A 13,138-nucleotide genomic window follows, 5' to 3' on the forward strand; every position below is an offset into this window, starting at 1 on the left:
TCTACCTTCCAATTGAAAACAAATAACTCCACTGGACCGGCAATTCTTACTAGTCTACAGAATGCAACAAATTGTGTTTTCAATATGAATATTTATAATAATTAGTAGTTTTTAGTTAAAATTTTGTATATTATTATGTTTGTTGGAATAAAATAATTTTTGAAAAATGGGTTGGTATACTTTCTGTATATACGATCGTAGAAAAAATAATATTCCTAACTCATGCGTAAAGTGTCTTTCCCGCACTTGGCCGCTTGCCCGAACTTCGCTCCGCGTCGTTCGGGACAACTGCAGTCGCGTGCGGGAAAGTATCACTTTCCGCACTTGTTAGGAAAAATAACTATATCGGTGCAAAATAAAGATATTACAGTGATATAAAATGGAATTCAAATCAAAAGTGACAAGAAGAGTTTTGACTGGATACAGTCGAGAAATTTTGGCAAATATAATTTATTTTTTGCGTCGGGAAGCATCAGAAAATAAACCTATAAAGGACATTCAAAAAGTTCAAGAATTATGGAAAAGTTTCATGATGTTGTTAATATTATATGTAACGTGATGGTATTAAAATATAGATCAAAAGTAATTAATCACTGAAAAATTTTTGAAATCCATCCATAAATGACTTAGAAATAAATTATTGAAGTTTACGTATTTTAGTACGGAACGTCTGTGGTTTTTGATTCGCCTGTGAGGTCATTTGACCTATTCAATATCACCGCACCACGAATCATTCAAGTATTAGTTTCCGAGTTGCTGATATCTTTCTAAAAGATATCGGTAACTTTTCACGAATTTCTTCGATAGGTGGAAAATATATTAACTGTTTCATTCGGTCAATTTTATTGAATATTTTACTTACTGAGCTTTTAGAAATATCAAAATCTATAGCCAGACGTACATAGGAATCGTCTAAACAAATTTTCTTCAATGATATTAAAATATCTCTTAATGGACTAGCAACACTTTCAGATAGTAGTTTCGTGAGAAAAAAAATCTCTTGTGGCAACCCTATATCAAAAATAACGTTTTTAGTTATTTTGTTTATGGTATCATTGCAATATTGAGGCTTGATTGTGTTTGAGAAAGAGCTAGCTGAACTTGTACTGTTCAGTGAAAATATTGATGCTTTTGATTGAGAACTGCTTAGAGAAGATATCGATATTCTCGATGGAGAGTGCTGAGGAGATTCATAAACAATTTGGGAGTATTTATTTCCTGTATTTTTCACACTGTTCCTCCTTACAATTGTTTGCACTGCTTGATTTTTCTGTGACGTTTTCATATTTACTTGAACTCCTTTTTCTCTTTTTATTGGGATGATTATCTGATTCTGTAAAAAAAAATGTTCTCTGGTAGCGGATCCTCTACTGCATCTAACTCCATTTCATCACACACAATCATTTCAAAAGATTGAAACGAAGATGATTGACTTGAAGTCGACGGTACTTCTTTTTTTAATAGATTTTCATAAAATTAAATTCGACGTCTTTTTTCATACGCTACTCGTTCTTTTTGAGGTTTCATCGCCTTTTGACAGTCAAATTTATGAGGACATATGTTGGCTTTTAACTTCAATGTTCCCCCAACTAGTCGATGTTCAACTAAATTTTCTGTGTCATTTTCAACCTGTAAATAAATTCGATATTCACAGTACTTACATACATATGAAGTAAATAACAAATATATTTACATAAAATTTATAGTTATTTTTACTGAATAAGTTATTCCGGACCTACTTACGATTCAATAGCTATATAGATCAGAAATAGGCACCTATTATTAATAGTTACTTACATCAAAATTATCTTCACACACATATTTAGTGCTTTTAGGGCCAATTAAATCACGCTTCATTACTTTGCACCACTTTTTCCTTGTTGTTATATTATTTGGTACACGAAAAAAAAATTTATTGGGATTTTTTACTGTTGTGCTTTGACACATAGGAACAATACAATATTTGTAGGCACTTCTGCCATCGGGTATAAAACAAAATGCGAATCGAACGGCGCAAGCAACTACACAATACATTCGTACGTACTCAGCGAATACGTGCTGCATCGTTTAGGTCAAATGACGTCACACGATGGAGCTCCGCGTGTAATAAAATTATTCTTGCAAGCGCAACTTCAAAGTCCCATAACTTTTTAATTTCTTGAGATATTTTATTAATTATTTCACGTGTTTGTTTTATTTTACTTAAATTTTTATAATTTATCTATATAAAAAAAATGAAAACTTCTTCATCATAGGTGTCAGTGTGCATACGATTTCAAATATTGAAAAGGAGATGAGGCAAATAGAAAATGGGGAATCTCTATAATTTTCTACTCCAAACAAACAAAGAAAAATATCAAAATCTGAAACAGGCTTGGATAATTGTGATAAAGGTTTTCTAAGAAGATATATTTTGTATCAAGTGACCCATAAGAGAGTACCAACTTTGCGCAATATGCATAAAATATTTCACAATGAATTTTGCTACAAAGTTCAAGGCAAAATTTAAGAAAAATTATGCATTGCATGAGATTTCGGTGAAGGAAAACTAAACCAAAAAGAAAACTTTTAATGGAGAAACCTGAAATCAAACAAAAAATATTAAATTTTTTAAGAAATATAAAAAAATTTCGGGAGAAAAATCGGTCTATAATATATATGGATGAAACTATATTCATTCTTCACATACCCATAACAAATTTTGGAGTGATGATACAAATGAAGGAGTGCGTCAGCCTGTGTCGAAGGGTAAGCGATTAATCATGCAGGTAGTGCCAGTGGTTTTGTTTCTAATGCTAGCTTAATATTTTAGTCTCAAATCAAATCTGGTGATTATCACGGAAAGATGAATTACAGTAATTATAAAAAATTGGTCGAGTAAAAATGAATACCGAAATTATCGCCAAAGAATCCAAATTATAATAACAGAAAAGCAGACATGCAAGAATGGCTTAGACGCCGAAACATTATGTTTACACCGAATATGCTAAAAGTTGATTTATACAATTTGATTAAACAGCACAAACCACAATTAAAAGGTATGAAATAGATCAGATTTTAAACACACATGGTCACGAAACCCTTAGATTTTCGCCTTACCACCCTGACCTGAATCCCATGGAGCTAGTTTGGGCTTCATCAATTATAATTTGACAGAGGTAAAAAATCATTGTACCGAATTTTTTAATACGTTCGTTGAAAATGAATGGAAGTCACGCAAAGTAAGCATGCAAAAAAGTATGAAAAAATGTATATGAATATGGAACCTTGCTTTAATGTAGCAATAGACCAAATTATAATTTGTCTACAGGACGATGACACTGACACTTTAGATTTAGAAAATGAAAGGGAAATAAACAATAGTGAGAGCGACAGTGAAATTTGACATATTCATCCAGTTCAACATGGTCGAATTTAATAATTGTGACCATAATTTTCAAGATAAATCACTGATTTTTTTTATAATGAAATAGATTGAGCTACATTTTGACCTACATTCATTAGTATTACTGTTATTGTTACTATATCATTAAATTCATTGAAACAAATGTAACAATGTAAGTAAGCTTAAATGCTACTCAATCTGATATGATTTCTCCAAAACGCTCACTTCTAAGAAAAATTAATCACAGTAAATACATGATTACCTATTACCCTACAAGTAATAAGTACCTAATTTACTCTAATGAGATATTTACCAAATAATTTAAAAGACATTAAACTCAACAAAAGATCTGATAAGTTGATAAATTTTTTATATAATATTAATATGTAATCATTGTTGAAATATTTTCTGGATATATAATTTTAGTTAATTATGTATCTTTAATTATTGTTTTAATGCTTTCGAATGGTTTGAATTCCTGTTCTGTCATATATCTGGATTAAGTTTAAAATATTGGAATTCCCACTACCTGTTTCTTAATTAAATATCTGCATTCTTATTTCCTATAGACTTGTATTATTCTAACAAATATTAATCAATATATTATTAAACAGTAATAAATACTATTAATACATTCATTTATGCCTCCTGAATAATTAAAGAATGTAACTTAATATATATTTTATTCTGGGGTACAGAATTTAGTACTTTGATTATTTACCATACAATTCACCAAGCCCATATTACTCTCTTTGTCATCGGAATACTTTCTCATTTCAGCTTAACGCCTCTCGTACGTTTACATATGCTTGTCCATTCCTAGATTTTCCTCAAACAGGAGATTTGTTTTACTTCCTACTTCCTACTCCTCTGAGACTAGAAGAAATGTACCAAAATTTTTTTTAATTTTAACAATATTTAAGAACATATTGAAAATATTATATACATAGTGCTGTATAGAACTTTTATTTGCCTTTTAATAATTTATACTTGCCAAAAAATCATCATCACATTTTATGGAATAAGAATAAAATATAGCACTGTATAAACATAGGTATTTTATCACAATTGTAGATCAACTCCACCTATAGGTATACATTTGTCTTTTATTATTCAGCTACCATTAGGTTATCACTTGAGAAGTTAAAAAGTATTCACTCATATTTCATAAACTTAATATCTAAACTTAAACGCTACAGTTAAAACTAATAATCAAAAACCCCGGTAATTTAAGCACAAGTGTCTATATTTTATATATTGGTTGTAAGCTTAATGTTCAGGTCTACTTAAATAAGTCTAAAAATATCTATGGAGTCCTCTTAATACCATAAAAAAATAATACAACTTTCACTATTGTAGAAAACCAAAAAAACCTAAAACGGGTATATACGAGAAAATCCATTATTGGCCCTTCGGCCGCTATTTTGATTCTGACTCAGATCAGCTGTATAGAGGTTATATTCATTTTTGTATTCTTCTCTTTCTAATTCAATTTGAATAATTACCTGAAGTATGTTAATAATGTGATAAAATTTAGTTAAAAAAAATTTTTTTATCAAAAAATACGAACGTTTCTATTGTGACAATTAATTTCAGAAATTACGAAATTGCTTTGAGTAATAAAATAAAATAATAATAAAAAAAGAAAATAGTTTTAGTTTATCTATGATAAAGAGAAGCAATGATTTGTAAAAAATATGAAATATCTAAAAATTGATGCCCATCATCATTATAAATGAACGCTGAAAAGTCTATATCTATTGTGTATCTGAAAAAAATTTTATTCGAACTAATAGTGCGAAAGAACGAATTTCTCGCGTTATTTATGGAGGATAAAACTAAGGAAAACTATCTTGTGGGGTGTAACTCTAAAATGTGCTCCATATGAGATAATAAAAAATATAGTTCAATAACTTTCCACACTAGCGCTCGCAAGCAATTCGGTGACGATATAAGGAAATGTATTTTATTAATTTATATAAAGTAAAGAAATTAAAAAAGGCGGATAATGAATACATAACGTAGTGAAACGAAAATTAATCCAAAAACGTGAAGCCCCGAATTATTAATTGAAGGGATTTATATTTTTATCTTTAGTATTTAAAGTAACTATTTAATGAAAATGGTGAAAATTTGTGCAGTTAAATCTTGTTCAAATGGTTATAAAACAAAAAAAGAAAAAGGAGAGGCATTGGGCTCTGTGTCTTTTTTTCAAGCATCGGTATGTTAAAAATTGATTCCATCATAATTTTAAAGATATAACTCAGAAAAATTTCAAAGCCAAATATTCCATATAAATTTTATTATTGGATAATATTTAGAGTTTTATCCTGTAGTGGTAGCGTCTCTGTAGTATACAAATTTGATAACGCAGGGCTCACCAGACCAGACCAGACCCCCCAGAATATATTTTTATTCATATTCAAAAATATTTTTCATGCAATTAATACTTAATTATCTTTTTACAATTTGATGAAAAAAATCAGTTTTGATTATTAAATCATTATTCATTCAGTAACTTATGAAATATATATTTTTTATTTAAACACAACATAAATTAGGAGTAGTGAAAAAATCATTAATTTGAATATTGATCACAATAAATATAAACCTATTTCAGGCATAAAAATGTATAGATTTTTTTTACAACAATTTCAAATTTTCAAATGGTAAATTATCTGCATTCGGAATATTTGCAGTTTTTCACATATATTTCTTACTTCCAGTGATACATTTTGAGCTGCAGATCTTCTTCTCAAGCTGATTCAGTGTATCTCCTCCACTTATTGCCATTTTATGAAAGGAGGCAATTTCTGGTTTATATAGATGCCAGGAATCTTTATCAATAATTTTTTTGTGGTGTAGAGTGGACTCTAATACAATATTTTTGCTTTGGAGTATACCAGACAAGGGTAATTTCTTTCTGAAAACCAAACATATCCTTGAATTTTATAGGAATGCTATGTCTATTTTCCCCGATTGTACCAATATAAATTAATCTGTGGTTTGGAAACTCTTGTTATTAGATGCAACACAATACTTTTTGAATCAGTTTTTACTCTATATGGCCCATTTGGTTGCTCAAAGATGTAAATATCTAGGTTTTTAGTATAACAAATCTTCAAGTCTACTAGCACCAATATTTTAATTACATATTTATTGAGTTTTTATGATAAGTAGTGGCGGGAACTACATCGCCCACTGAATGCCTTCAACTTTTCATTGATTGTAACGTAATTCCCAACTGTAGACTAAACTGTTCAAACACCTGAGTAATAATACCATAGCTGGATGGCTTGTTTATCAGCGCCCTTTTCAACATAGATCTGAGTAATTCAAAGCATGTTCGGGATCCTCACACCTGCACATACTATGGCAAAATATCAAATTATTGGACATTGTAGTTTTATGGCCAGACTTTTGGCCACACGAAAAAAAGTTTTTTTAATTGGAACCCTATGATTCGACGACGTAAATTTATTCCTCACCCTATTACAAGTAACTTTTACTTAGGTCATTTTTTTTGAAAGGTGCAACCTATAGAAGTGTTACAGGGTTTTTCAGCAAACCCAAAACCCCCTTTTTATATAAGAGGAGTAGGTACCATTTAATTGACAATTAAAAACGCGAATGAAATCCATAAAAATTTTTAATCAAAATATTATAATTAGTTACTTTTGTTAATTATGTGTGTACATAATTAGGTTTTACAAAAAAAATATTTTTTAATTATCTATGGGTGTGTTGATTTAGTATGATATTAGAAAAAGTAGAGAAAACTAGTTTATCAACACATTAAGTATTGATTTAAAATGATAATTTTTAATCATAAAGAAGAAATCACAGGAGATAAATTTATCAACAAAATATATATAATGTCTCTATTGTTGAGTTCTCTTGATACTTGTCATGAATCATTTTCCCTGTATTTTCTGAATAATTTATAATTTGCCTCTTATGTACTTCAGATAACTGACCTATTGGCACTATCGCATTCTTCACATTTTACATGACGATCCAACAGCTTATGCTAGGTAACTGGCATATAATACTAGTCCTATAGAGAAACACAACTGGGCTGTTTTTTGGCATAACGTTCAAATTTGTCAACATCAATCTTAGAGTTGGATGAAATAACTAGTAACAATATTTTCAAGGGTTTAATGAGATTTTCATCATACCAGTTGTTGAAGATAAAATTTCAAGAAAAATGAAGAATTCCTGTGCCGTATTTATTTTGTTGCTGTCACCATCTAAGGAAAAAAAAATTTTGCCTCGTAAACCAGCACAAACCAGCAGTTCATTATTTATGGCAAGTAAATTATAAACCTTCTAGTTAATTTCTGTGGAAGTAGATTTCTAAGAGTTTTTTTTATGAATGTTTTAAATGGTTTTCATGAAAAAAGTCTATAAAAGTTCAAGCTGCATAAACTGAAATCATGATCATAAAGTTAGATGATTGTAATAATGATTGATTAATTTTGGTAATTGTAGTACTTTTTTTTTAAAGGATATTAACAATATATCTTAGGTGGAAATTTTTAATAAAAAAAACAGATGATGGATAATGATAATGAAAACAGCATAAACACAGCTTAACCACAAAAAATATGGAGAAATTTCAAATATTGGTCTTATGTCCACCAAATGCATAGGTTTGCCCCACTGTGCAGTTCTACCACTGCAGGGTTAAACTTTTTTAAAATTTTGTTGATATCAATAAATGATAGTTTAGAAATTATTTCAAATCATCATTTTCAAACCAAAAACTCCAGCTTTTTTCTTCAATTATTTAATATATTTTTAATACTTTAGTTTCTCTGCAAAACTTGTAAAAATAATAATTGATATTGTTGATTTATTAATTTATTAATATTTACTTTTCTACAGACCCTAACAAGATTACAAGATTGGACTAAATCTCTAGGTATGAATTTGAAGTTCTCTGATTATATTTGTCAGTACCATTTTCAAGAGAAAGATATCAAAATGTATGACAAAATTGTTATTGGGAATACTATCCATTTACATTACCGTCTTAAAAAAACTCTTCAACCAAATGCATTGCCAACTATTGAACACCAGTTTAAATTAATACCTGAATTTCAACAGGAAGAAATAACAATAAAAGAAGAAAACATAAAAGAAGAACCAATACAAGAACAACAACCTGAACAAGTACAACAATTGGAATACAATGACCAACAACAACAAAATCAATTTGAACAATTTCAAGAACAGAAATATAACATACCAGACAATCACTACGAGCAACAAACATTTGAAGTCAAACAGACAATAGAATGCATGAGGCAAAACATTCCAGTACTACCACCGAATTGGTTATATACAATAAAACCTAATGAAATTGAGTTTATGAGGTTTGATCCTGCAAGTAAACAAATTAAAAACCACATTGTTCTAAATGAAGATTTATCTGTTTCAGTATGTATATATTTAAAATCCATTAAAGTTAAATAATAAATAAAATACTTTTCAGGTAATTTTCCTCACTAATGAACGATTAAATTTAGATAATAAGCTAACTTCATCGGAGGAAATTTTAAATTTTTTAAAATATGTTGAGAGGTGGCCATTATGTGTTGGCACTCAAATGGACAAAAGCAGGTGACACACTTAAGTTTTTTAATTGTAGTTTTAAATTGAACAGAAGATAGTAGTTTTTTAATTGTTGTTTTACTATAAAAATTACATTTTCAGATATTCAAATGGATGTAAAGGCGTTATAATTGGTGATGAGACTTACAAAAGAAATCAAATGAATCCTCGGTGCAAATCATGCAGAGTTCTTCGTTATCGGTTACAGAAATGCAAGAGTAGTACTTTAGATAAAACAAGTGAATTGAAACGACGAAATGAAAATATGACCAAGCAGTGTAAACGTTTAAAGAAATTGGTGAGTTTGAATTTATTGTATCTGGTATTCGACTGAAATTTTCTAATAAAGCAGAAATTTTCAGTGATATCAGGTGAGCCAATCATACATACCAAGATGGTGGTGATACAGCTCCAAAACCTTTCCACAGATCTTAAAAATCCAATCTAAACAACATATTGAACCTCCCAAGTAAATGCACTCTTACGGGCTCGCGTATCTTTATTTGCTTTACTAGCGCGCTCTGACGTCGCCTGCTATTGACACCGGTTTTGGGATTCTCTAAGAGCTCTAAGAGCCTTGAAAATAGGGAAAATCGGAAAATGACGGGAATTTCGCAGTAGTGGGGAAAACTTTGGATTCAATGGGAATTTTCTGAAAAACCGAGAATTTTCAGTAATTTTCAGTGAGCATATATGATGTAAATACTTCCTATTATTAACAAATACAGCCAGTCTGTCTGAATTTATGTTTCAAACAAGAATTGTGGATGCGCCAATTTTCAATAGATGGCGTCACTTTCAATAGCTGGTTCAATTAGATTGGATACACACAAGTCTACAAAAAAAGTTGAGAGTTGAGAACTATTTTGGTTTTTGTGCATAATACTTATGTTTTTGGGTGTGCTGAATCCGGAAATGACTTTCACTTGCTCGTAGAACGTTACGTTTTCTGATTGAGTAACCAAATTTATTTTGTCATCTAAAATAAATTCATTAGAAAGCACTAAACACATTTTTTCCCCAAGGAGTCACCTTTTAGTACATTTTTGCTTGTAGGAAGCATCTGAAAGGTCTCTCTGAAGCGTCCAACAGTAGTCTGCCATCATTGAGAAGGTCCATCTTCTCCGGTATCCTCTTTCTATCTCCTTTATATCTTGATGAAATCTCTCAGTTTGCTCTCCACTCACATCTCCTAAAATTTCTGGAAAGTAAGGTAGTAGAGATGGGAATGAAGAAAATGATCTTTTAAACTCATCGGCAACCTAAAGTGTGAGATGCTTTTCTAACATTCTTTTGTCGATTTGTTTGTAGTTGGTGTTTTTGTTATTGCCTAAAACTTTCTCTTTGACCTTTATGAAGGCAATCCACCTTTCTCTTTGAGGATCCGTCATAAGCTGTCTAATATCTGGTTCAATGAAAACACCTTCATTCAACTTTGCCGCCAAAGGCCTGGAAATTTTGATATCGAGTATTTGTAGCAATTTCCATTTTTTGGAAGTGACTTTACGAATTGCTTCATCAATCCCAGTTTTAAGTGAAGCGGTGGTAGAAGAAATTTATGAGGAGGCACCAAAGTTTTATGTAGGACGTTCTGTTCGCCAATGTTAAGGTTCCTTGGTGGCCAACACTTTTTGGTTCAGTAATTTACTCGGTCTCTATTATCCCATAGACACAAAAGCAAGGGAATTTGGTAAATCCAGATTGTTCTCCGAGCAACATGCCCAAGATTTTAAAATCGCCGTCCACTTTCCAATCGTGGTCGGTATATTTTAATTTGCCAAGAACCAATTCCAAGTTCTTGTAGGTTTCCTTGAGGTGTACGGAATTACCGACAGAAATGAAAGCATAGAAACCGCCATTGTGAAGCAGAAGTGCTTTAAGACTTCTTTATGAAGAATCTATGAAAATACTCCACTGTGCTGATTTATATGAGATCTTAATTGTATTCATCAAGCCTTCAGTATGGTACAATAAACCAACTCGTCCTCTTACACAAAGTAGGAGTTGGATATCTCTTCTAAGGTAGCAGGGGTCTTGGGCATTGGCATTTCGGGCCCATGAGGGATGGGACGAATAGTTGATTGCAAATTGGGATATGGAATTGACTCCTTCTGTTTTGGATTATATCCTTTCACATTACTCAAACAAAAGTAACAATCATCACTATGGTTCTTTTGTTCACGACATACCATAGGAATTGCATATTGGAAAGCTTTTTTCTTGCCCACAAACCAATTTCGAAGGTCTTCAATACATTGTTTACAGACTTTATGAGGTGCTCAAACTTTATCCAGATTCTCGAGTTTTAAGCCAAAATACGCGTAGTATACTTTTTTTACAAATCCGTAATATCAAGTTGTTGCTTTAATATCATATATTCGCCACAAATATAACAGAATCTATCAGACGAATTCACACACTTTTCTGTACAGACTACTATGTACTATACTTAACTAAAATCTACAGGGTGTTTAAAAAAAGATGTTTCCGTCTCTAGGATAGATAAAAAACTGAAAAATATTTGGGGTAAAAAATTTTCGAAACACCTTTTGTACTCAAGATGAAGGGCGTTGAGTAAGAAAAAATAAAGACATTTTTTACGATTTTGCCGCAACTATTGGCAATATTGTATTGAAACTTTATACGAATTTGTTTTGGAAGCTGATACATTCAATGCATTTGTTTTTATGTCTTATTCTCATAGAGGGCTCTAGTTACACGGTTCGTACCAAGTAGTATTGCACATAACTTTTTCAATATTAGATTTATTAAGCAAAATCTCAGGTGAACTTAAATATCATTTCATTTTACACCAAAAAGTTACTCTTAATAAAACTGGATATTGTGTACCGTGTCGGAATATTGGGATTTGAAAAATATCAAATAATAACCTAACCTTATCAATGAGCCTTTTTCCTGAAGTACGAAAAATTACTCACTAGCAGCGCTAGCAGTTCAGTAGGGACAAACACTGTCAAATCCCCATATAAACACACAGTAAAGTGTACTTGAAAAAAAATGTTTTTAACAGAGGACTATGTTCCTGGAGCAAAATTAAAATTTGCAACCGTAAAAGATAACAATGTTGTAACATTAAAACGCTGGCTTGCTTGTCGTAATTTAAAAATAAGTGGAAAAAAAAATGAATTAATAGACAGGTTAGTATACAGACTCTAGTAAAATAGTAGCGCTAAATTCAAACTGTAATAAAAGAAATTGAAAATTATTATGATTTTCAGATTTATTTCCGAGTGAAATATGTATCAAATATTTACGGTAATGAAATAAATTTAATTAAATATAGGTTGTAGTCCAGATGGCTTAGTTTTTGAAAATAACGAACTCCTTTACTGTATTGAAGTAAAGTGTCCTTACACATTGAAAAATTGCTCACCTTTAAATTTAGCTGAAGTCAAAGATCAAAGTAATCTGTTCTATACTGTTAAAAATAATCAAATCACTTTAAAAAGGAATCATGCTTATTACTACCAAATTCAGCTAACCCTAGCCATTTTGGAATCTAAGTTTTGTGACTTTATTGTCTGGACGCCAAAGAATGGTTTTGTAGTTGAGAGAATATCTCGAGATGAAACTTTTATAAATGTCCTAACAACTAAACTATGCAAAGTCCATGATATCTTAGCTATGAAATTTTTTGAGATGAGACTACCACGAAACTTACCTCTATTTGTGATGGACATATAAGTGTAATAAAAACAACAGTTAATGTTTTTAAGATTTTTAATAATAGGATGTTATATGTGTATGTTGTTACCATAAATGTTTTATGCTTATTTTTTGTTTAAAAATATTTTAAAACTTATGACTGATGATGCTGTACTTACTGAACTAATCAGACAAAACAAAATAATTATAGTGTTATAGTTGTTTTAATAAATTGTATTGAAATATTTATGTAACAAGTGACTCCTGACAATTTACTAACATTGCAATTACAAAAACAATTTGTGATACAATAGGCAATAAAGTTTTAGGTATAATTCTTTGCATTATTCTAAACTGTTTCATTCGCCCAATAAATCGTTCCACGTGTATTCGAGCCGAAGCAATCTCTCTTGCCCTCTTAACTTCATTTTTTGTAAACTTTTTTCTCGATTTTAAAAACGGTGGCAT

At 30.6% G+C, this 13,138-nt stretch overlaps 1 protein-coding gene across 4 annotated transcripts in view; it reads left to right on the plus strand.

Moving 5' to 3' along the window:
* Window positions 1-5,316: 5,316 nt before the first annotated feature.
* The window catches only part of LOC130440961 (uncharacterized), a 42,074-nt gene continuing 34,252 nt past the window's right edge, over window positions 5,317-13,138 (plus strand). For 2 of the 4 annotated variants that reach the window (XM_056774376.1, XM_056774375.1), the window contains exons 1-4: window positions 5,317-5,606; window positions 8,276-8,830; window positions 8,886-9,013; window positions 9,107-9,302. In XM_056774376.1, the coding sequence (XP_056630354.1) occupies window positions 5,502-5,606; window positions 8,276-8,830; window positions 8,886-9,013; window positions 9,107-9,302 (984 nt within the window). In that variant the 5' untranslated portion in view covers window positions 5,317-5,501. The remainder of the gene's footprint in view (window positions 5,607-8,275; window positions 8,831-8,885; window positions 9,014-9,106; window positions 9,303-13,138) is intronic. The other 2 variants (XM_056774378.1, XM_056774374.1) reach the window with 2 other exon arrangements.

Source organism: Diorhabda sublineata, chromosome 3, assembly GCF_026230105.1.
Source record: "Diorhabda sublineata isolate icDioSubl1.1 chromosome 3, icDioSubl1.1, whole genome shotgun sequence".
Classification (NCBI taxonomy): domain Eukaryota; kingdom Metazoa; phylum Arthropoda; class Insecta; order Coleoptera; family Chrysomelidae; genus Diorhabda; species Diorhabda sublineata.